The 22,865-nt window shown below is 37.1% G+C and overlaps 1 protein-coding gene across 3 annotated transcripts in view; it reads right to left on the bottom strand.

Annotated features, from left to right (window-relative positions):
* The window catches only part of LOC145670279 (putative cytosolic Fe-S cluster assembly factor AAEL012261), a 262,772-nt gene that overhangs the window by 54,500 nt on the left and 185,407 nt on the right, over nucleotides 1-22,865 (bottom strand). For 2 of the 3 annotated variants that reach the window (XM_081738716.1, XM_081738719.1), the window contains 2 exons: nucleotides 15,103-15,255; nucleotides 8,751-8,999 (listed from right to left, as the gene is read on the bottom strand). In XM_081738716.1, coding sequence (XP_081594842.1) covers nucleotides 8,751-8,999; nucleotides 15,103-15,255 — 402 coding nt within the window. The remainder of the gene's footprint in view (nucleotides 1-8,750; nucleotides 9,000-15,102; nucleotides 15,256-22,865) is intronic. The other variant, XM_081738717.1, reaches the window with a different exon arrangement.

Raw genomic sequence — 22,865 nt, 5'->3', positions numbered from 1 at the left:
ATATATACAGATATACTTAACATTACTAAATTAATAAATTTTGTGTTTCTTCTTACAGAAACGTTCACCAAAGGCAGATTGGCACGCTTTGGCAGCTACGTTTTTGTCTACACCATTAATTAATATTCAGACTACCATTCTACAAAATATGAACGTGGTGCACATAATGTTTTCAACGCTTTAAGTTAATAAAATATATATGAACAATGTGAAAATTTTGCCTGACTTGCGATTCAATTTATAAATTATTGCACCACTATTATTAATTTTTCACTTCATACACTTATTCTACTTACCAGTACGATATAGGAAAACTTTACAGATTTAAAAAGTATGAACGCGTTCGAAAGTTACAACCGTTTCAAAGGACGCGTCACAATTCTTCTATTGTTCTCTACGCATTTGACCTGCTGAAGGGTCTACTTAAGAGTGGCTCAGGTAGTTAGAATAAAGTAAAAACCCTATTTTATTTATGGATTTGGGTCCTTCTAACATCACTCTAGCCAACTACATAAAAAAATTCCTATATTACTAACTTTCGTTTTTTTTTTTTTTTTAAATTTTGGCCAGCTTTTTGGGTTTTCACCCCACTGTGCCACGGTGGCTCAGTGGTAGAAACACTCACATCTGGTTCATGGGGTTCCTGGTTTGATCCCATCTTGCTTCAAATGGGCTTTGTAGTAGTCAGACGCTGCGTGCATGGATAAAATCGGGGTTCTCTCGTTTCCTCTCACTTTCTTCATTCCACCATTTCATTCATTCTCACAATCACCGTCTCCTCTATCCTACTCCTATTTCCTTAATCGTGGGATCTAAAATCCAAAGATTCATTTAATTTCAAGAGCTTCCAAACCGGGACTGTCCCGGTAAAAACCTGACATATGGTAACTGACTATATAACAACATCGGGTTCGATACTAAAAAGGAAAAAAAAAAAGTCAAATTATCATATGGTATTACACAGTTTCAGAAAAAAGCATCTAACAAGCTAGCCGCATTAAGTCTCATACATATTTCATAACTTTATGCGTAATATAAATCTATATAGTTAAGCAATTGATATCATACACTACAAGCAGTGAAAAACAACGTAACGTTCTATAATAAAAAGAACGTTACTTTACGAACGTTAATCGCTCTACGAACCTTATTGTACACATTATACCCTAAAGTTACAGCCTAAAGCAGTAATCAATTCCAATCAGATATTGAACGAGTATGGTTTTTCCTTGAGAATAATCCATCACTAAGTTGAACAAGCGCCTTTGAAGGCTAGTCGTCTTCCATTTTACCCTCTTCTTCGGTAATTCATCTCGCTACACTTGTTCGATGCAGTTGAAACCATGGCCTCATCCTTTTCCAATGTCCATCCACAAGGAAGGATGGACAGATTCAATCTTTTGGAATTTCAAATTCGAAGTTTCTGTCAATTTACTCGTTCGTGTCTCTTTCTGTAATGTTGCTATATGAAAGGGAATGTTGCGAGGAAACAAAAAAGGCTAGCAAAGAAATCGAATCGTAAGATCACCATAAGATGAAAGTCGCATACTCCAGAGACTATCTGATACGTAATGTTGATCAAAATAAATTAGGAATTCTTCAGTTTCTTCTGGTACGATTTGCTGTAAGTAATCCATCTTTTCTGACCCTTGTCAGAGAGAAGGAAAACAAATCCATAGAAATCCACCATTCCATAGAAATCGGATTTTCTTATTCTCCCTGTACAAATTCGCCAATCCCAACAGCTGCAGTATGTGCTTCGTGTTCGTGTGACTTATTTCTGCGTAACGAAATTTAAAATTAATTAGTCACAGGTAATTGTTTTATTGCATTTGCGACAGAAAGTTCTTGTTTTGTGGAGAGACTTTCTTAGGCTGTTCCTCTTCAGTATGCTGGGAAGCTTCTATTCTCCGTGATTTCTTCTCAACGTTGGCGAACGGCTAACCAGACGAAATGAAGAATTTAACTTTTCAAACTTTTCAATGTTTGTTTGTTTGTTTCTCGTTTGAAATTACGCTTTGATGACACAATACCATAAGTGTTGAGTCCACTTACATCAGTTGTGTAAAATACTGTCATAGGCCATTTTGTTCATTGTTTTGTAGTGTAAACAGCGAGCCATATGATTGTTAGTGTGAATGTCTGATTTTGTTGTGTTGTAATATATGATAACTTTGAGTTTTTACCTCCGCTCTAGAAGTGACCAGTTCAGGATAATTGTGCATTGTGTTTTGCAATTGTAAAATGGCTTACCTTACTGGGTATATATTATCAAAAGAGACAGCGCCCCCAAAAAATGAGAAGTTGTTTGTCTACAGTCATATTATATGTAAGAATAAAATGATATTGCAGAGTGTGTGAAGAATCTGAAACTTCACGAATTAGGAACAGTTCGTCATCAGGTATTCTAATAGCGCCGATGTTGTCATCAAAACCTAAGGCAGTCCTTGTAGGATCGCTTTTCTCCGGAGTTTTGCTTTTTGCATTAGCACGTGCTTTTTGCATTAGCTGTAGGTGCTACACTTCAAACTTCTAACCCATTCTCTGAATAAGAAAACTACTCAACGTCTCATTTCAATATCGGTACCTGAACAAGAAACTTCAGTTGCATTTGTATATAAGTCTGCTAATATCTTATTGTCTTTCGGGAATCAATTTCTTCATCGTTTATTGATTTACCAAAAATATTCCTCCTCTACCATCAATAGTGACGTGTATTGTTAGTGATCTGTTAGTCTACCACGTGCAATGATCAAAACACACTAACAATAAACAAAACTTTACATACAATCAGTGGCAAAGCCAGGATTTCTATTCGGGGGGTCAGTGTCCTACTCTGGAAAACTCTTTTTGTCAATGTGGAGACTGAAAGCGCAAATTTAGGTTTTATTCTATCAACTTTTTAAAATTTTGGTTCTTGGGAGTTCAGATCCCCGAAAACTCCCCCTGGATACGCAAATGCATACAATGGAAAAATTAATACAGTGAATAAATAAATAAATAAGTGAATAAATAAAGAAAAACTGCTACTAAAATCAGCAAAATTGCAAATAATTAAATCAATCAAACTACATAATAACACACAAAGTTGCAATATGTTATATCTGACTTCATTGGGACAGTCAGAAGATTATCAGAACGTTAACTCCGCTACGAGCCACAATCTCAATCTATCCTCATATTTCTTCATTAAGGCTCGAGTTTAATGGACTCACTCGGTACCCAATGCTATAAATTTTAAACACTATCACTTGACTCACGGAAATGATAAAAAAAATAAATAAATAAATAAATAAATAACATAATACAAGAACACAACCAGGGAAATGCCATTGAATCTCAATACTTACTAAGCCTTAGTAATTATTAAATAAAATATGCGTACGAGTGAAATGGACCCACCTGGTAGTCCTGGGGTTAAAAGTGTATCCTTGTATGGATATTTAGATAGAAGAAATACTAATTCTTCCGAATTTCTTTAACTACTTGCGATATGTTCCATTATTTTCAAACTAGGGTTTAAAATGTAATTGATTGCGTTTAGGGCGGCTTATAACACTGAAAGGAGTCGTTTTATGACATGTTTATTAGAACGTTTTATTTTCATTTCATATAAAGAATTACCCAGCAAATTTTGCCATTTGAATTTCTTGACACCCTGTATTTACGATAGGAAATGAAGTTATGCAATGTGCATAAATAATTGCCGTTTTCCATGCAGAAGTATTTGCATTAAGGTGCGTGTAATTATTATTATTTAAAACTATATAAATTTTAAAATAACACTGGCACATGAATTCATATCCATAGCTATATGACAATCTCATAGGTGATATGGTAATGCTCTTAAGTCGTAATTAAATTGTACGTAATTACATATGTACAAGAAAAGTCAGGGTGTTAGAGCTGACGGTGGTGAACAGAAGAGTAAGAAAAGAACACATTTCTTTCAACTTGCCTAAGGGTTTCAAAAGTGACATGACAATTGTGCAGCAAGAATAGCAGGATCTTTCAAGTGAAAAATCCTTATTCTTTAGTCGTCAAAAGAGAGGGGACGGGGATAGATTATATGAGTACGAAATTACATTTATACATATAAACTAGTTCTCTCTTTGGTCAACCCAAGCACACTGATAAGCATCAAATATTTTCTGGGCGCTAAGTATACGATATTATATGTGGGCGTTAAATCTACGGGCAATATGTTTCCCGCTCTCCTTTCAATTTGAGTATTTATTATTATTTAGGATTTATGCTAATTAAGTTGAAAATATTTTGTTTTTAATTTAGTATAGAATACTTTCGATTCAACAAATTTCCAAATCTAGCGGCTAGCGTACTAGTTGAATTTGCACTTTGATTCAGTTTGATGTGTTGAAAAAGAACTGAGCAATCGTCTTCAGCATTTCGCAGCATGACTGACTGACTAATTTACAATACAGAAAACTTGCTCAAACATACGATGGAGTTTCTGATATGGTTGATGAGGTAGGAAGCTGCAGCCTCCTGTTAAACAAAGGTATAAATAAGTCTTATGTTTTCATTGTTATGCCCAAATGTTTAATCAGGGGGGCGATTAGGGGGGCAAGAGGAGGCAGTTGCCCCCCCTTACTTTTTTTAAGTGACCCCTTAATGTATATAGTTTCATTTGGAAATATAAAGATTTGTGCGTATTACTGGTTCACAGAAAAAATGGTGCCATGTATATTTACCGTTACATGAGTACGTATTTGTTATTTGTTTTCCCGTGGAATGAAGACAGCCATAGGAAATGCGTTTTAATTGGAATTCAAAGCAATTAATAATGCAATAGCGTATTTCTTTAAATGTCGTAGCATTCTTGTAGCATTTAATGTCTTTCATTTTTTAAGAGTAATAACATACATTTAATAGCAGCATGAGTGGAATTAAAAAATATAAGTTGTTCATTAATCCCTAGTTTCAATATAAATCTTGCAAAACAAACCTCATTAATCATTACTATGATTAATATTATCCTTTCTATTTATTTCTTTTGCAAATTTGCTATTAAATAATCTGATCACACAATTTCCCTGACAGAATTTTAATATGTTCATGAGCATCGAAATCTCTTCTTACACTTTCGTTCTTTAAGAGTACAGAGAGCTAGTACCTAACTTCGTTGCTCTTGTCAATTTACTTAACAAAATATGAAACACGATATACGGCAGTTTAACTGATAAAGATAGTATCCTTTTTGTTATACAACATTTCGTCAAACAAAGTGTTAAAAACAACTAGGAAAACTAACATTGGTATACAAATATTCAGATGATGTCTTGACCCTCCACTTTTAACGTCCAATCGCCGCTACTGGGCTTAATTTAGTTTTAGAAAAGTCCGTTGATTGTACATAATGGTGTAAGGTGTTTTTTTTACTGTATCGCGACTTGCTTCTTTTTTTTCGAAGTCTTCAAAAAGAACAAATGCTCTGGATTATATACTCAACAAAATTATCTCAACAGCCTCAAACACAAGGTGAAACTATAGAAGTAGGATAAATGATATGCTGTATAGCCTTAAAGATGAACTGTTAGGACTCTCTAAATCCATGACAAAAAATATCGACGAATGAGATTCTCAAACCAGAGTTCGTGCAGCAAAATTCTATCAAACCCTTCCAAGTTTTGACTTTGATTTTTTACCTGAACTGTTTTCTGTTATAGCATAAAGGTAAGAAATCTTGTTCAATATCTTACAAAAGAAAATTCATGATGTAGGTTACTGTGGAAAGAAAATAAATGACTTTGAATAATATCTAAGATCACTGAGACATTGTTTAGATTATATTTAGTAAAAATGGAAGAACCTGAAGAGCCACACTGTTCAAAATGGCTAAGAGGAAATGAAGGTGAAGAGGATTTGATCCTACAAAAAAGTTGTTGCCAATGCCTATAGTTTGAAACGGTTGATACGCTGAAAGAAAAAAAAAAAAAAAAAAAGTGAGTACTAGATTTTTGATACTGAGAAACTAGAGTTACTTGTAGTATCAACAGCCGGTAACAATCATCCAAGTGTCACGTCACGCCACTGGTAAAGTGCTATTCAAAAGTTAAACTTCTATCAAAAATACATCTTTGCTTCTAAGACTTTAGCATTGGTTTGGGGTGAGACCAGCAGGTTTCAAAAATCCTGTTGTTGTAAGTAGGATATACCGGTTGGAAATCTGCAGTAGATAATATCAGGACGTGAAGGGTTGGCTTTTTGAGTTTCTATTGATGAGGTTAGTATACGAAATGAGATCATTATGTCTCCGGAAAGAATGGAAAATACGATGGTAGTGAAGAAGATTCGGATAAGTGCTTTTTCAAAAGGAGATACTGCACGACGTTGGAGGAAAATGACATCAAAACGACCACAGAGAAGAAACATGGCAGAATGAAAACAGAGGTTGTTTCCGATATATGGTGACGAAATTATACACCTTATGCAGCACCACCAAGTGGGAAGAGAAGAAAGATGCCAGTGTGGGCACCTTGGACCACTGACTTTGCGTGACAGGTGTGGTAAGTCCATATCTGGACAAATGCCGCCAAAAATAAGTGCTTATTAGGAGGGCTACATAACAGCCCTTTCCGGCGTGAACTACAGTTATAGCGCCATTATCAAACTGTGCAAGGAGCGTGGAATCACTGTGGGTAAAAATGACATATCACAGTTGTTGAAAAGAGCAGGTAAGGCGAGGCGTGGGTTGATTCGTGTGGGGCAAAAACAGACCAAGGCCCGACCTGTCAGCCGTAAACGAGCTAGAATTCGGGAAGTCGGGGCTCTGGTAATTAGGGAGAATCCACCCATACAAAGGAGTATCGCGAGACATCAGTAAACACAGTGCACACTATCATTCACCACGATTTGAGGTTGGTAAAGCGACGAAGGGGCATGCTCATAAGCTCTTGCCAAAAAACATCCAGGAACGTCACAATAACTGTTGAAAGCTGTATGAGCGGTACTTGGACGGTGAAAAGTGAGTTAATTGTAACACTGGACGAGGCATATGTTTATACGATAACTGCAATTTTTTATCTATCGAAGGTGCGAGGGACTTTGAAAGTTGGTTCACTGAATTCAAGGAAAGTATTGGCACACGTTTTATCATTGCTGGATACTCGTACCACGGCAAACTGACCATATATCGTGTAGCCAGAGATACGAAGGTGAGTTCGGAATATTATCAGGCTAACGTCCTGACATCTGTTTATTGCCATGATATTCCCTATCTCTACATGAGGGACAAAAATCGGGTGTGGGTGCACCAAGACAAGACGTCAAGGCATACATCTCGCTCAATCCGCCTCTTCCTGAAACAAATGGCAGCAGAAACTGGAATTCGTGCCATCCCATTCACAGGCATTCTAGTGAAGTTCTTGATTTTATTTTATTACTGTGACAAAACGAATTAATGTATACAAATAACCAAAGCACCAAAATAAAGAATACTATTCTAAGTTACATTACTGACGAACAGAATGTATGACATGTTCAATGTATCCTTCACGCCTAACGCGAACCTCCCGCATGCGAATTGTCAAGTTCTGCAAAACCCATCTACAGATATCTCTATCGACAAGTGTGCAGTAATCAATGATTGCCGTCCACAAGTCTTGTAGTGTACGAGGAGCCATACTGAACACTTTCTCCTTCAGGAATCCCATCGGAAAAATCACAGAGATTGAAGGCAGAGCTGGTGAGTGGCCAGGAAAATCCGCAATCAAAGAGGGCCGGAAGTCGATTTGATACCACTCGATCCTGGAACTTGGAATGGAGAGCACTTCTGAAGTTCTCCTGGACTGAGCACTTCTGCAGTCGTTTGAGATCCAACCCTGTCCTCCTGGAATCACTGCCGACGTAATGAGAACCTTTTCCGTCGAAATTCAGGAAGAAAAGTCACCAACATTTCCTAGTAACTTTCCGCAGTGATGTATCCATCGAAGAAGAAGAGACCGATGAAGCCTCTGGTTCACAGTGCACACCACACTGACAGTTGGTGAAGGCTGGTCTCCTCGATCAAATATGGATTTTGCAGTCCGCAGAAACGAACATTTTGCCTGTTTACGTTTCCCGTGAGGTGAAGTACACTTCATCTGTCATACACAGTTTATCCAACACATGATTTTCTTCCATGTGATCACCGAATTAACGTGCAAACGCCTCCCTCTTAACACGGTTAGCATTCGTTAGCCCGTGGAATACATGCGTTTTGTAGGGAAATATCTGTAGATCTTGCCGAAAAATACGTCAGATGCTGGTCAACGATACATTATTTTCCATAGAGAAACGTCTAAACGATTTCTTCGTTGGAGAGTCCACAACACTGCGACGAATGGTCTCGATGTTTCCAGTTATGTGAATGCGAGGCTTGCTGCCGCCATTTTCTTTCCTGTCACGTTTCCAGTGGCACGGAATTGATTCACAAACCTTTTGATTGCAGTTTTGTGCGGAGCTGATGAACACGTTTACTCCTTTCTAAAAATTCTCTGCACGGTAGTGGGTGATTTTGTTTCAACATACCACTATACAATATGCGATTTCTGTTCCATCGTTAAGGGCGGCGCTATTTTGAAGTACGTATACGTTTCAAGTGTTGCCAGATGTCAAAACAAACTTTGAACTCCAGTGTACATTACAATATCACTACAAGCGCTCTATCATATTTCGTTTGGTCACAGTGATAAAATGAAAAAGGGACTAATTGACTGAAACACCCTGCATAAAATAATTTGGAAACTTACCTGCCGTCAGTACGCAATCTACATCTTTACATTTCTGCTCATCATCGTAAAATTCCGTCCTTGATGCTTCCAGTTTCTTGTCGTAACAAGGCATAATAGTTACAAAATATATATCCTGCGGCTTGATCTCAAGAAGTTTAGAAAGATGTGACTTCACTAAAGTACCCATGATTTGCTGTGGTGATTTAGTTTTACTAATATACGGAAGAATGAAATCACCGTGAGTTTTTTCAGCGTAGCAAATCCAACCTGTAAATAATAATACTGAAAGTCAAGAGGCTTTTCTCTACTTTTTCTCCTGTCTACTTTACACTTAGTTACCTCGTCCCGCACCACATCTCTAATATCTACAATTGTTTGTTTCTGATTTTTATTCATGTTTTTGATTTGTATTTGATATATACTTTAAGTTCGTATTTTTTTTCTTCGTATTTGGACACATCTACGAGGGTGGATCAATAAGTCTTCGGCTGATGGCTTAGAAATAAGATCCAGCCGTAGAAATTTAATATGTTGTGTTGTAGTCTTTAGTAGGCTTACATGTAAAATCTCAAGTATGTAACTCATTTTCTTTTCTAATTACAGGTATGTGAATAAACAGTTTTGTGACATTTGCTGAAAATGGAGCCTTCTGAGTACCGTGCAATGATAAAGTTCCTATTGGAAAAACAACTAAACACAATGCAAATCCATGAAGAATTGGTGAGTAGATTCTATGATTCTTCCCAATCATATTCAACTCTAAAGAGATGGTGTCACGAATTCAAGCTTGTTAGAGAGTCGTGTATGGACGCACCATGTGCCGGTCGCCCATGCACAGTGACGAATGAAGAAAACATAAATAAGATTCATGATACAATTATATCAGATTTAAGAGTGATTATACGCGAAATCGTAAAGGAGACTAACGTGTCATATGGCTGAACGCAGTCAATATTGGTCGATGTTCAAAACATGAAAAAGTTATCTTCCCGACGGGTGCCAAGAACGTTGTCCATAGATCAGAAGAGGCAGCGAGTGGCTCGTTCCCAAGAACTTTTCGCCAGGATAAAGCGTAATCTAGGGAAGTTTTACAAGCAATTTGTAACCATGGGTGAGACTTCGGTCCATCATTTCGATCCGGAGACAAAACGGCAATCTATTGAGTGGAAACACCAAGGTTCCCCATGTATCCGTAAATTCCGCGTTGTACCCAGCGCCGGGAAGATAATGGCATCAGTCTTCTGGGATGCTAAAGGAATTTTATTCATTGACTACTTGCCATGTGGGCAGACAATTACAGGTGGCTATTACGCAAACTTAATATCCGAAGCTTGCGCGAAACCGTAAACAGAAACGAAGAAGAAAGTTGTTAGTCAAAGTACTCTTCTAGCAGGACAATGCTGCAATCTACAAGTCAACAGTTGCAATGGCAGCCATTCATGATGCTGGCTTCGAATTGATCGAGCACCCATCCTATTCACCAGACTTGGCTCCAAGTGGTTTCTACCTATTTCCGAATTTGAAGGTTGACAGTCTACATGAAAGTTTTTTTGAAGGGTATGCAAATGTTGCAACATAGATTGGCAAAATGTATTGAGGTCTAGGAAGACTACGTGAGAAATTTAAAAAAAATGAAGATCGTATCTCTTTTCTTTCTACTCTAGGCCAAAGAATTATTGATCCTCCCTCGTTGATAATAGAAAAGATAATCGTCTAGACGTATGTATCAAGATGTTTTTCATGTTACCTTCAATACTTTGAATGAGCCGACGTTTCATTGAGAAGGATTTACTAACAATACACAAATCTTAAATTATATTTATGTATGATGTGATATCCACAAAAATTATTAACAAAAGTGCATTATTGTTGGGGATTTACTTTGACATTGAGAGAGCAAGAAAATTCCAGGAAATGATTTAGAAACTTACACTCGAATATAACCTTCATTCCTGTAATCAAGGTGTGTAAAGACTGGGCAACATGCTCTCAATATTAGATTTTCTCAGTTTTCCTTCCTCTGAAAAACAGTTCCCTCGACACAAAAAGAATAAACATGAATAATTTAAGCCAGGTAGAAAATTTCTAACTCACTGGCAATCCAAGTGAAATCTGCCCATCTGGATGGCCAACCCTTGACAAAAAATTACACATCGATGACAAACCCCTCTTGAGAGCTTAAGCACCCACCAATCAATCACTGTGCTTTAGAAAGAATAAAGGCTGAAGTGAGAATAAAGCTGACGACTTGTTTCACATGTGGCAGTATAGCTGCATATGACGGTTTTCAGAAGAGTAACGCAACAAGTTTCTGCACTTTTCTATTTATTTTTATATTATTTTTCTTAGAAAATTGCCAATGCAAAACATAAATCACACGAAAAATTTATTTTACCGCCCAAAACGTAACTTTTAGTCATCAACTTGAAACAAAGTAACTTTTAGAGTATATATATATAAAAAGTGACTCGCTATGAGCTCTGTAATTAAGTTTCTAAATTAAACTCTTCCTAGTGCTTTTTAACGGTGGAAAGAGACAGCATTAGATCTGGTTTCTGTGTTTCTGTGACTGCTACCTTTATGTGACTTATGTGGTATTTGGTGACAGTGATTATTATTATTATTACTTTGTGATTATTATTATTATTTCTAATTAAATAAATGATGTGATGCTTCAGCAAGACAGTGTATATTAACGACCCAGTGTTTACTACGCCTGCATTGGCTATATTATATACTGTCTGTCTGTGAACTGTGAATTCAAACCACGGATGCTATTTTTCTTCGTTGGTTCCTATAACACTAAAGTTTATAGTATTTCTTATTTTGTGCTCATTTTATTTCCTGATATATGAAATTCGAATGCGCTTGATATTCAATGGCCCCTAGTAGAATTTTTGTATCATACTTAGAGAGAACGATCTATTTAGGTTTTACTGTATTTTCTATGAGTACATTGCTCTAACCTGACCATGTCACCCTGTCTGGATTCCGCATTCTTTAGTGCACGGGTTCAATGGTAGAAAACTGACGAACTGAATCTAGAAGTCACTTCTGAATAAAATCCAGAATACAGTGAGACAAAGGATTATTCTTGGTAGTATTTCTGTCCGACGTTTTTCGCAATCCTTAAGTGAAAGGACATCATAACTACCAGAATGACAAGAGAAGGGCCCGAGATTGACAGGAAAAGAGATATGTACTGGAAATCTCTCTGAGTGTGATATGATTTTCACCTTAGGCCATTAAATGAATTAATTATCAAAAAGGGGAAATAAATCCGTACTAGAACAGTATAAACCCAGGTATGTTCATTTTATTCAATCCAATATTACTTCATTAGTACATCCCCAATACTCACTACCCTCGTATAAGTCTTATTATGATACCAAATAAGTAATATATATACAATTAGATCGCACGCAAAAATTAAAGGCCCCGATTAACGCTTTCGTGCATAACGTCCACTAGAGTGAACACTGCTGATTGGTTACGATTGTGTTCTGTCGGAACTCTCTACTCGCAACCCAATTGCATTCTTTTTCAATAAAAGTTACCTGGGTGGCCTGACGCTCTGAATTTTTCTGCCACTTAGCGTGAAACTTAAAAAGCAAGGGTGTGATGTCGTCGGTGCACACTTGAAACAGGCATGAAAGATTTGTGGCGAATTCTTCTGAAATATCTACTGACATCTTCTATGGAGGGTGTGCCAAGCAAGTGATATATTTTATTTTTCTTTTCTTTGTTACAATGTCTGAAACAAGCTGACATTATGATATTATCTGGTTTTGTTCTTGTATCTACAAAAATCAACCAGACATGCCCCTTGTAATGGACAGCATCCACTTGAAGCACATTTGTCTGCAACAATCTGTCCACTGTAGTGGACTTCATTCATCTATTGAAGATATGATTGTTTTGCAAAAAGTGGTGTTTGCTACTCACAAAAATATAACTGGAGCCTCTCTGGTAACCAATGAGATTCTTCAATACTTCTGACTAATATATGTGTGAAATCTAAGTTCGATTTCCAGTTGATGTCACTACACTTGACTCCAACACATTATGGCAGACAAAATTAGTATGTTCAGAACATCTCCCAAAAAGACCATCTTTCCTGAAATCAGGAACAGGTAGACCTGTACACACAAACTGCCTTAACATATGTTACTCAGTATATTGAGGATGACATAAGTGAATCAGCATAAGCGAATGAAGAAAAAGAAACTGAAGATCCTCCTATGAAAAGAAGCAACCAAAGACGACAAGTAAAAGTGAGGTGGTCAAAATATGGCAATAAGTTTTCTCAGAATGTTTCTCCATTTCTTAAAAATAACAATGTAAATATTACAAGAAATGAACAAACTGATTTGTTTTCGTAGTTATTTATAGATGACGTTCTAAATGACATTGTTTCAGAAGAATCTGTATGCGAATCAAAATGGGAAGGAACACGAAAATGTTGGTCTTACGATGAAGTGTTAACTTGTAAAGTTGTAGCTAACGTAATGTCAGTAAACCGGTTTGACCTCGTATGGAAATATCTTCATTTCTATGGTAATTCACAGCCTCGAGATGCGAACAACAGACTTTATAAGTTATGATACGTACTGAATAAACTGAAGGACAGGTTCGAATTTGCTGTGAATGATGAAGAGTATCAATGCATTGCCGGGCAATTCATGCCATTCAAAGGTAGACGTAACATAAACCAATATACTGGGTCGTGTCCAGAAGTAGTAGGACTGATTTTTTTCGGTGCGCGCGGAGCAATGTAGGGGGGCTGCAAGGCCGGATGTTATTGAGGGGAGCCTTGGGAACAAGTGTCGACCGGCGGCAGTGGCCTGTGTGCGTTAGTTGAGTGTGGACCACTGTGTTAGTGACCTCATGCTGTGACGCCTCGTCGTCAGTTGCGATGGAGCGAAATTTGGAGCAGCGGTACGCCATCAAGTTTTGCGTCAAACTGGGAAAATCAGCGACCGAAACCAAGGACATGCTTACGCAGGCTTACAAGGAGGATACCATGAGCCGCACAATCACCCCGTAAAAAGAAGGCCAGAATGTCGAAATCGAAAGTGAAATCGATGTTGATTGCATTTTTCGACCGTCGTGGCATTGTCCATAAGAAGTTTGTACCTCCTGGACAGAGTGTAAATGCAAGATTTTACGTGGAAGTGCTCACACGGCTCGAAATCGGATCACACGAGTGCGACCAGACCTGGTGGGGAAATGCAAGCTCCCTGACAACGCGTTGTGCCACGGCGCGTCAATTGTGAGGGATCTCCTGACCAAATTCGGCGTTTCCACGTCGCCTCACCCCCACCCCCTACAGCCCTGATGTGGTACCGCCAGACTTCTTCCTGTTCCTCCGTATCAAGAGGCAGCTCAAAGGGCATCGTTTCGACTCGGTGGAAGCGGTCCAAGCGGCGATGATGAGGGCGCTGAACGGCATCCCGGAGAACGACTTCCAGAAGGCCTTTGCGACCTGGAAGGCTTGCTACCAGAAGTGTGTGAATGCCCAAGGGGCCTATTTTGATGAGTATTAAGTCGACGTACCAAAATGTTCAATACTAAAATAAAAAAAAAAAAAATAAAATAAAATAAAAAAAAATAGTCCTACAACTTCTGGATACGACCCTGTATACCCACAAAGCCGAAAGTTTAGGGATGAAAATTTCGGGAAGGTCACAGAGTCGTGTTTACATGTACGATTTTGTTGAATATGTTGATTTTTAACTCTTATTACTTATACCAAAACCTCTTTGGCAAGTTTTCTACAATATAACGTTTATTACATTTTTTTTTTTTAGTGTAATTTTGCAAACTTTATGTATCGCAATTCAGAAATGATTCTTACCCAAAATGCATGAAGTCCATTCAAGCGGAATAAAGATAATTAAATTCTGCTAAGAAAATATCAAATTTTAAAATTTTCGGTTTTACATGTCATAGTACATCAAGTACAATTTGTAAGAAAAGAAAAAATTATCATTACATGTCAATGAGAACTTAATTCATGCACGAAAGGGTTAATACACACGAAGATTCGTATAGAAAGAAATTAAATCTGATGCATTCTGGCAATAACACAGAAAAGAAAAAAGTATGAAATTGAGCATTTAATCCTCCTTTTAGAGTGAACTAAAATAATGCTAGAGGAAAATGTTAAAAGAAGTACCGTAAGTGGAATACTATAAATGAAATATTGGATGATATCATGAAAAATCGATCATATAAACAGATAAACAACTAGTAGAAAGTATATAAAGAACTGAGTCCTACAACGTTACCCACTAATTTTTGGCTAAGGAGAGAGAAAGATGAGTAGTAGTAAATAAAAATATACAACTGAAATACTACATTAACTGACCTGGACAAGACGATGTGAACAGAGGAGTTGCTGTGGAACCAGTGTTCTTTGATTTGTAACGTTCAACAAATTCTCTTTGTATCTCAACTAGTGATAGATCATCAGCTATTTTCATGTCAAGCACCATTGACACCCCTTTATTTTTGAAGTAACCTAAAACAAGAAAATTATATATAATGATTAACGTAGTAAGTGCATTATAATGCACTCCTCACAAAATTTCTGCACAATCTTGAACAAACCAAAGAATAACGCAGCACATTTATATTGCCTGAACACAGCTTGTGCGGGTAGCATGCTCTCAAGAGAAACACTTTTCAACCACTGTTAACTCAAATTAAATAACCATTAAAATGTATTTGAACAATTTTGAATATTCCTTGGATCGTGCGTGTCGACAATGTGGACAATGCAGTTACGCAATGTCACTTAAATGTACATATAACTATGCGAATATCAAAGTAAATTGCAATAGACGAGTTACAGCAAATTGGAAATGATGCTAACTTGCATACAAAAATAATTATACACATTGCGTTTAGATAAAGAATTATTAATCTAATTTACATTCTTGATAATGCAGTGGTCGTATCTGACCACAAAAGTTAAACAAAAAGGAACAACAAAATAGTTATTGTTAGAAAACAAGCTTGTTTAAAGAGAATTGTAAGCGCAATTAACAACCGTATCCGTCTCGGATAATCACTCAGAATTCTTCGAAATGCGTAAGAGGCTAGTGTTTAAAGGACAATGTAAAAATTTTACTTATATATTTCCAGTAATAGACCCAAGTTGTTGAAGATCATAAGATGTATAATTACATAGAATTGTGCGCACTGCACTAATTGGCTAGTCTTCCTATATTGGCTTCGAGTTTTGACGCTTGACGTGTTATCTTCCAGTAGCTATCGAGATTTCTGAAGCGCTCCATTCACTGACGCCAGACATCGAATATGAGCTTTCTAGGTGCTTCGAAGGGCATAGCGGTCCCTCTAAGGGCAAGTGATTTTGGCATGGAGAACTGCTGGCTGCGCTGACCACTGACTGCGCCGTCCGTGAGGAGAAATATTATATAAACTGGCAACATTTCATGTTGTGATGAAACGCTTAAATAAAAGGCTTTATACTGCTGTCAAAATTCATCTCTGCAGCTGTGGATCTCTAACAGAGGCTGGAAACTGAGTTCTCTTCTTGGGACTTTTCACGTTCAGAGTTATGGATCCTGGTTCTCGTATAGAATGATGATTTCTGTGCGAAAGCTAATTCTGAATGCTGATTGTGTGGTGTTTTAGATTTAAATCCTCGATGCTGAACATAAGTTTCACTACCAAGAACAAAGAATTAAGCGTAAGCATCAAACTATCGAATTTCAGTCCTTAACTTTCAATAACTATGGCGACTGAGAACGTCACTACTCAAGTAACATTATTTTTACTACAGTGTGAGTAAAAACTTATTGTGCATCTACAGTACAATTGATTGTAATTTGGATGCTGAACACATTAAACATCTCGCATTATACAGAGCGTTCAAACAGTCTCTATACACCTGAATTGTCACATATTCAAAGCCACGAGAAAATTATTTTACTCAAAATTTATTATATTTTATGGCATAAAAGCACTATGTAGAGAGCGTAGCATATATACACACATTTTAACACACATTTTCACAGCAAATGTTGGAAATGTCCCCCATGAGCTTCCAAACATGCTTGCATATGTTTCTTCTTGTTCTCAAATACTCTCACAAGTTGTTCATGTGAAATGCTATGAGCAAAATCTTGAATAGCTGTTTCGAGTTCTTGTAGCGTGTGGGGGTTTCCCTAATAAACAGAATTCTTTGCATAACCCCTAGAAGTAAAAATCCGGAGGAAAGAAGTCAGGAGACTGAGGTGACCACAATCCCTTTGAAATTATTCGATCTCCAAAAACCTCTTGCAGTAATCTCATTGATTGGCGAGCTGTATGTGCTGTAGCGCCATTTTGTTGTATCCAAGCATTGCGAATTTCGTCTTCCGTTAGTTCTCTCATGAAATGGTGAATAATTTCACAATAACGAGTTGACTCTACTGTTTGTCTGAAAAAAATGGGCCGACTATTCTTCTTCTGGATATTGCAATCCACACCTCTACCTTCTGGTCATGCAGAGGAACTTCATGTATGACATGTGGGTTTTCTGCACACCACAAACGTGACTTCTGGGCATTGACGTAACCTGATAAATAAAACCAGGCATCATCAGTAAAAAAAAAAGAATAATTCTAAAAAAAAAATATCGTCAGACTTGTCCATAACAAACCGTGTAAACCAATTACAAATTCATAATACTGCACTCGTTTTACACTGTCGGGAGGAAGTAACTGCTGCACCGCTCTCACCTTATACGGGATAAGACGTAGTTTCTTACGAACCGCCTTTTGTGCCGTACCAACACTTATGGCTTCTTCCTGGGCAAATTTTCGAAGTGGTTTATGGGGACTACATTGGATTGCATCCGATATGTGTAGCATTTTTTCTTCATCGAGCACTGACGGTCTACCACTTCGATCATAGTCCCTTACCATTCCAAATTTATCCATCAGTGCCCTTACAGTGTGACGATTCGGAACCGGTGTATCCGGAAACCTAGCTGCAAACTTATCTTTGACTGTCTGTTTGTACTCACCTTGTTCACGGAACATATGTTTAACCAGGAATATTCGTTGTTTCAAAGTTAACACCATTGTTTCAGAGACCGCTAACCAGATGCAACAATCACTTCAACGTCACTTTGCCGACTGGAATCTAAGAAAGGAACTTCACGCAAGGCGATAATATAGCAGTGTTGTAAACCTTCGCATAAAATTTTATTTCATGTGACTTTGAATGCGACTTTGACTTGCCACGATTCAGGTGTATAGAGACTTCTTGAACGCTCTGTACAATATTTACATACACACATATCTACACAAAAATGTACTCAATGGGTACCAAGCACGCACTGACACGTTTTAACTTGTTGTAAAAGCTTTTGACAGTTTGAGTGGTGAGATGCTTTGAATGAATGTTATGATGGCCTCGTTTAGTTCATATAACGAGTTCAGATTACGTCTATAAACAATTTTGCAATGTTTCTCCGAACTTTTCTGAAGTTCATCTTCAGGTAGAAACAATTGTTCCACAAAAGCACACAAGCCTCGGAAAACCAAATCCTACTTACACAGACAAATGTCTCATGAGTCACGGCAATTCTAAATAGTAAACAATCACGCTAATTTTTAGAGTCACAGCAACAGATGTTGCTAATGTGCATGCGATTTGAAAATTTAGAACTACTATACTGATGCATTTCCAACTTATAAACTGCACTGCTTCAATTTATTGTTTTACCTAGTTTGAAATTGTGACGATTTAATTACAACTGTATTATTTCTACATAAAGTATTCATCTTTATTTATATACTTATATATTTATGTATATAATACAGTAGATTATTTACCTGTACTTTTTTTTTTAATTTGCCCTATATTTTTGAAAATATACAGACGCTGTGCTATTGCTTTTGTTGAGTTTTTCGTTCGTCGCAAATGTGGCTGAATAGTTACCGAAATACAGGAAAAATAAATAAATAAATAATAACAAAGATCACACAGGTAAGTCATTTATTTTATTATATACTGTATATTATTTCAACTTATTTATGTCAAAATGGATAGTGATAATATAGATCAGGGCTGTCCAAATGGCGGCCCGCGGGCCGCATGCGGCCCGCCAAACCATTTTCTGCGGCCCACAAAGCTTTCATGATTTACGATTGTTATAACTAATAATATTTTAATTTATATTCATTTATTCTTTTAATGTTTCCACTCTTCTTTCAGAATAAGGCATCCATTTAGCGCTTCCACACAACAAAAAGGCGCGGGCATCCACGGCAACACTGGAGTCGGTAATGTAATCGTTGCTGAAAGGGACGATTACTTCAATGAACGAATATATATTTATCTAGCTTCTTAAATAAGACCCTTTTTTCCTTGAACTTTGCCTAGAAGCCATAGCGCGCAAGAAATACACCACTTCTTGTGATAAACACAATTTAGCATACTTTCCAAGTTGCAATCGTCTCACAGATTTTCAAAAGGAAGCATTTAATTTTTCTGAGTTTTGTAAAGACATCGAGAGTATCAAGAATGGATTTAATGCGAGATTCTAAGATTTTGACAAACTAAAAAAACACATTTCATTATTTACTAATGCATTGACAATAGACATCGAAGAACAACCTCCAAACTTACAGTTCGAACTTTGTGACCTTCAGGCTTCAGGCCAATCTTTCAGACAGGTACAAAGAGAGGAGTAGATTTTTCAGACTACTTTCTAACAAACGTTTCCTTAACTTTTGTGAGTTGTGTCGGAAAATAGTGTCAATATTTGGTAGTACTTATCTGTGTGAAAGTGCATTTTCCATCATGAAAATTGTAAAGAATCGCTCCAGAAGCTGCCTTGGAGATTCTTCTCTTTTACATCATTTGCGGGTTACATCTTTTACAACAAGAGGAATGGATGTAGATACCCCAGCCCTTGTAAACGCTGCTAATCACCCTCATTAGTCACATTGAATAGGTATGGTGCCTTCCATTTCAACTCAGGCAAAAAAAATATAAAATTGTACCATCACCATCTCAGATATTGTTGAAACTTTTTTTATAGCAACTAGACATGTTTTTAAGAGACCCATATTTTTTTGTTTTGTCGAAAAAAATTTTCCCGCCAAGTAATGGGCCATCAAAGACGGGGAGTACAATTTATGAATTGTAGAAGACATGGAAAATGGTCAATTTCGGAGCCTCACCATTCGGCTATGGAGACAGGTAGAGTTATAATTCTTGTTGTGGTATGTACATAGGGATATAAATATACTATATTTTATTATAGTTTGGTTTGCGCATGCGTATCGTTTTGTACATAAATTAACAAATGAACGTCAATTTATCTGAAAAGTCGAAGTTTGCGAATTTTTTTCAAGCACTTCCGGTTCAAATTTTAAAATTCTGTTTTCACGGTTGGTAAGACCTAGTTACCCGCTTTCCGAAAAAAAAATTGTATCGCTTCTGTGGTCAACCGTTTTGTCGCAAAAAATTCGAGAAATTGTAAAATTTTCAAAAATCGCCATTTTTGGGCGCCATTTTCTCGAAAACACCATTTTTTAAAATTCTGAAATTTTGTCAGATGGTTCAACTTTACCTGAATAATAAACACACCAAATATCATTCTCGACCAATGCTTCATGGATTAACTGCAGCCTTTTAAAGTTTGTGAAGTTTAGCTAATTTTGATGTCACAGTTAGCAACACTGAGAACAATGAAAGTGCAATGATTTGATGATGTTTGTGGTTCACAATCATTAAATGAAGAATAAATGGTTTTCTTGGCTGTTTTTTTTTTTATTATTTTGATAGGGATATAAATAAACTATATCCCCTGGCTCTCTGAAATAGTAAAATGAGCCTCCCTCTACTCCTCCGTTTTCTTAAACTGAAGTAATCTGAGGTGGAAATTACGATTACGAAACACACAAATTTCAAGTTCACTTACTTAAAATGGTCTTAGAAAACAAAATTTCACTTTTTTTTTTTTTTTTTTTTTTTTTTTTTTTTTTTTTTTTACATGGACCAATCTATTGCTTGGTGGTTGTCTTCTTTGCTAATAGCATGTAACCGTGCAGATGCTCCGATAGATGTTGGTTCACTCATAACTCATCCAGGAATGGATCTAGGGGGACGATTGCCGCCCCCCCCCCCAGAAGAAGAAACTTTTTTATTTATATATAAATAAAACCCATCCCAGAGTTTGGAGCTCTTAAAAGTAGCTCTAAGTAGCAGTATTACAATCCCCCCCCCAGAAGTCTGTCCTGGATACGCCCCTGCGTAGCACATTGTCGATAGTCACAAAACACTTATTTTCACTTCTCTTATGCTCTTCTGGAAACCTGTACCCTGCTGAAGGTTCATGTGGAAGCATAAACAGCACTTCACGTAATTCATGATTTATTCATAATATTTCTGCTACGCACCACTGGTTATCATACATATATGTATATAACAAAAGTTCCTTTTTGCAGATTTCTTAAATCTACACTTTGAATTGCAAAATTTCGATTTTGGGGGAAGTATGAAGTTAGTTCATGGTGACCCGTTACTGCCATAAAAACTTCGCAATTTTCCGAAAGCCAAAGATAACTTCATTGAATACCAGTTACTGGTCGCATACTTTCCCTTTTTTCTTCCGGAAGTCGTTGAATTCAGTTCCAGGTAACAAAACGAGAGTAATACCCGGAGTTTGTACTTGCACTATACTCACGAATTCTCCTGCGGTTTTAGTGGAGACGCGGTGGCTCAGTGGTAGAGCGTTCACTTCCAGTGCTTGGGGTCCCTGGTTCAATCCCAGCTCGTAACGTTCTGCAATTTTACCATTTCATTCATTTCTCATAATCACCGTCTCCTTTAGCCTAACCGGCATAAGCGTGGAACGTAAAACTTAAAGATTTCATTTCATTTTTTTCTACTGCGGTTTTAATACTGTGTATCTGTTTTAGCCTAAGGCTATGGCGCGTTGCCACATTGTTTGTCCCCCCCCTTCCCCACTACCGTCGCAGAGACCCTTGCATGGCCGGTTTCACTGCAAAAACACTGCTTTATCGGACCTGTCTGCATCTCGAACATCTGAAAGCGATTTTTAAAGTGGGATGCAGCACCATCAGAAATCACTGACACGGTTTGGGAAATTGTAGACATCTATTTTCACGTATTCAAACCTTTTTCTATAAAATATATTTTCGCTTTTCTTCGAGTATGTTTAGAATTTTGTCTATGACTATGAGTACATGAGCCGAATCGTGTGTTTTATCCACGTTTATTACAACAAAACTGTCAATTGTTTCATATTTCGGTGATAACTCTGAATTTCACTTTGCAGAATAACAGTCCAGTTTTCAACGAAGTCCACATGAAGTAAAATAGAATTTGTATCTTGAAATTTTATACGGTGGTTTTCGGTAGCAATTGATTCTCTTTGGATTTTCTTGATGTAGTCATGAATTACAATTCTTTCAGTTAAACCGGCAATGTACAATACGAAAACAGAAAGTGGCACAGGTTTTTTGTAACGAGATCATTATTTTCCCATATGGCATACGTAACCACTTTCATTTTCATCACGATCAATAATTAAAGACACCACACTTATTTCTTTCACTCCAGGACATTCTCCACATTCTTGAAGAAGACAGCTGTCATTTTCTACGGATCATACTACTAAAGGAAATAGGTCACTCATGACAGCTTCAATACAGGTTGCACCTTTGATTTCTAGCAACGCAGTAGCAGCTAACTTAAATTTTGCACAATACACACACACACACACACTTCCCTCTCAGGTTGCGGACCGACACACTTTAGTCGAATACTATAAAATTCCGAGTGACCCATTTTTATACTGGGATTGTTCTGTTTAAAAATTCAGTAAATTTCTTTGGAACGCGTAAGAAAATGTTTCGATTTTTTTTTAACTTTTTGTCATTTTTCGATCACTGTAGTGACATCGCACTTAATTGAGACTTTGTCTGGAGCATTCCAAATCATACTGAGGTAATAGTTTAAGCCTTTTATAGATCATCAGAATTCATTGGATGGCCATTTCAAGTAAACTTAAAATTTGTGTGTTTCGTAATCGTAATTTCCACCTCAGATTACTTCAGTTTAATAAAACGGAGTAGGGGGGGG

This window comes from Thermobia domestica, chromosome 14 (assembly GCF_964235325.1).
Source record: "Thermobia domestica chromosome 14, izTheDome1.hap1.1, whole genome shotgun sequence".
Classification (NCBI taxonomy): domain Eukaryota; kingdom Metazoa; phylum Arthropoda; class Insecta; order Zygentoma; family Lepismatidae; genus Thermobia; species Thermobia domestica.
The sequence above is the reverse complement of the archived record's forward strand: the minus strand, read 5'-3'. Positions and strand labels throughout refer to the sequence as shown.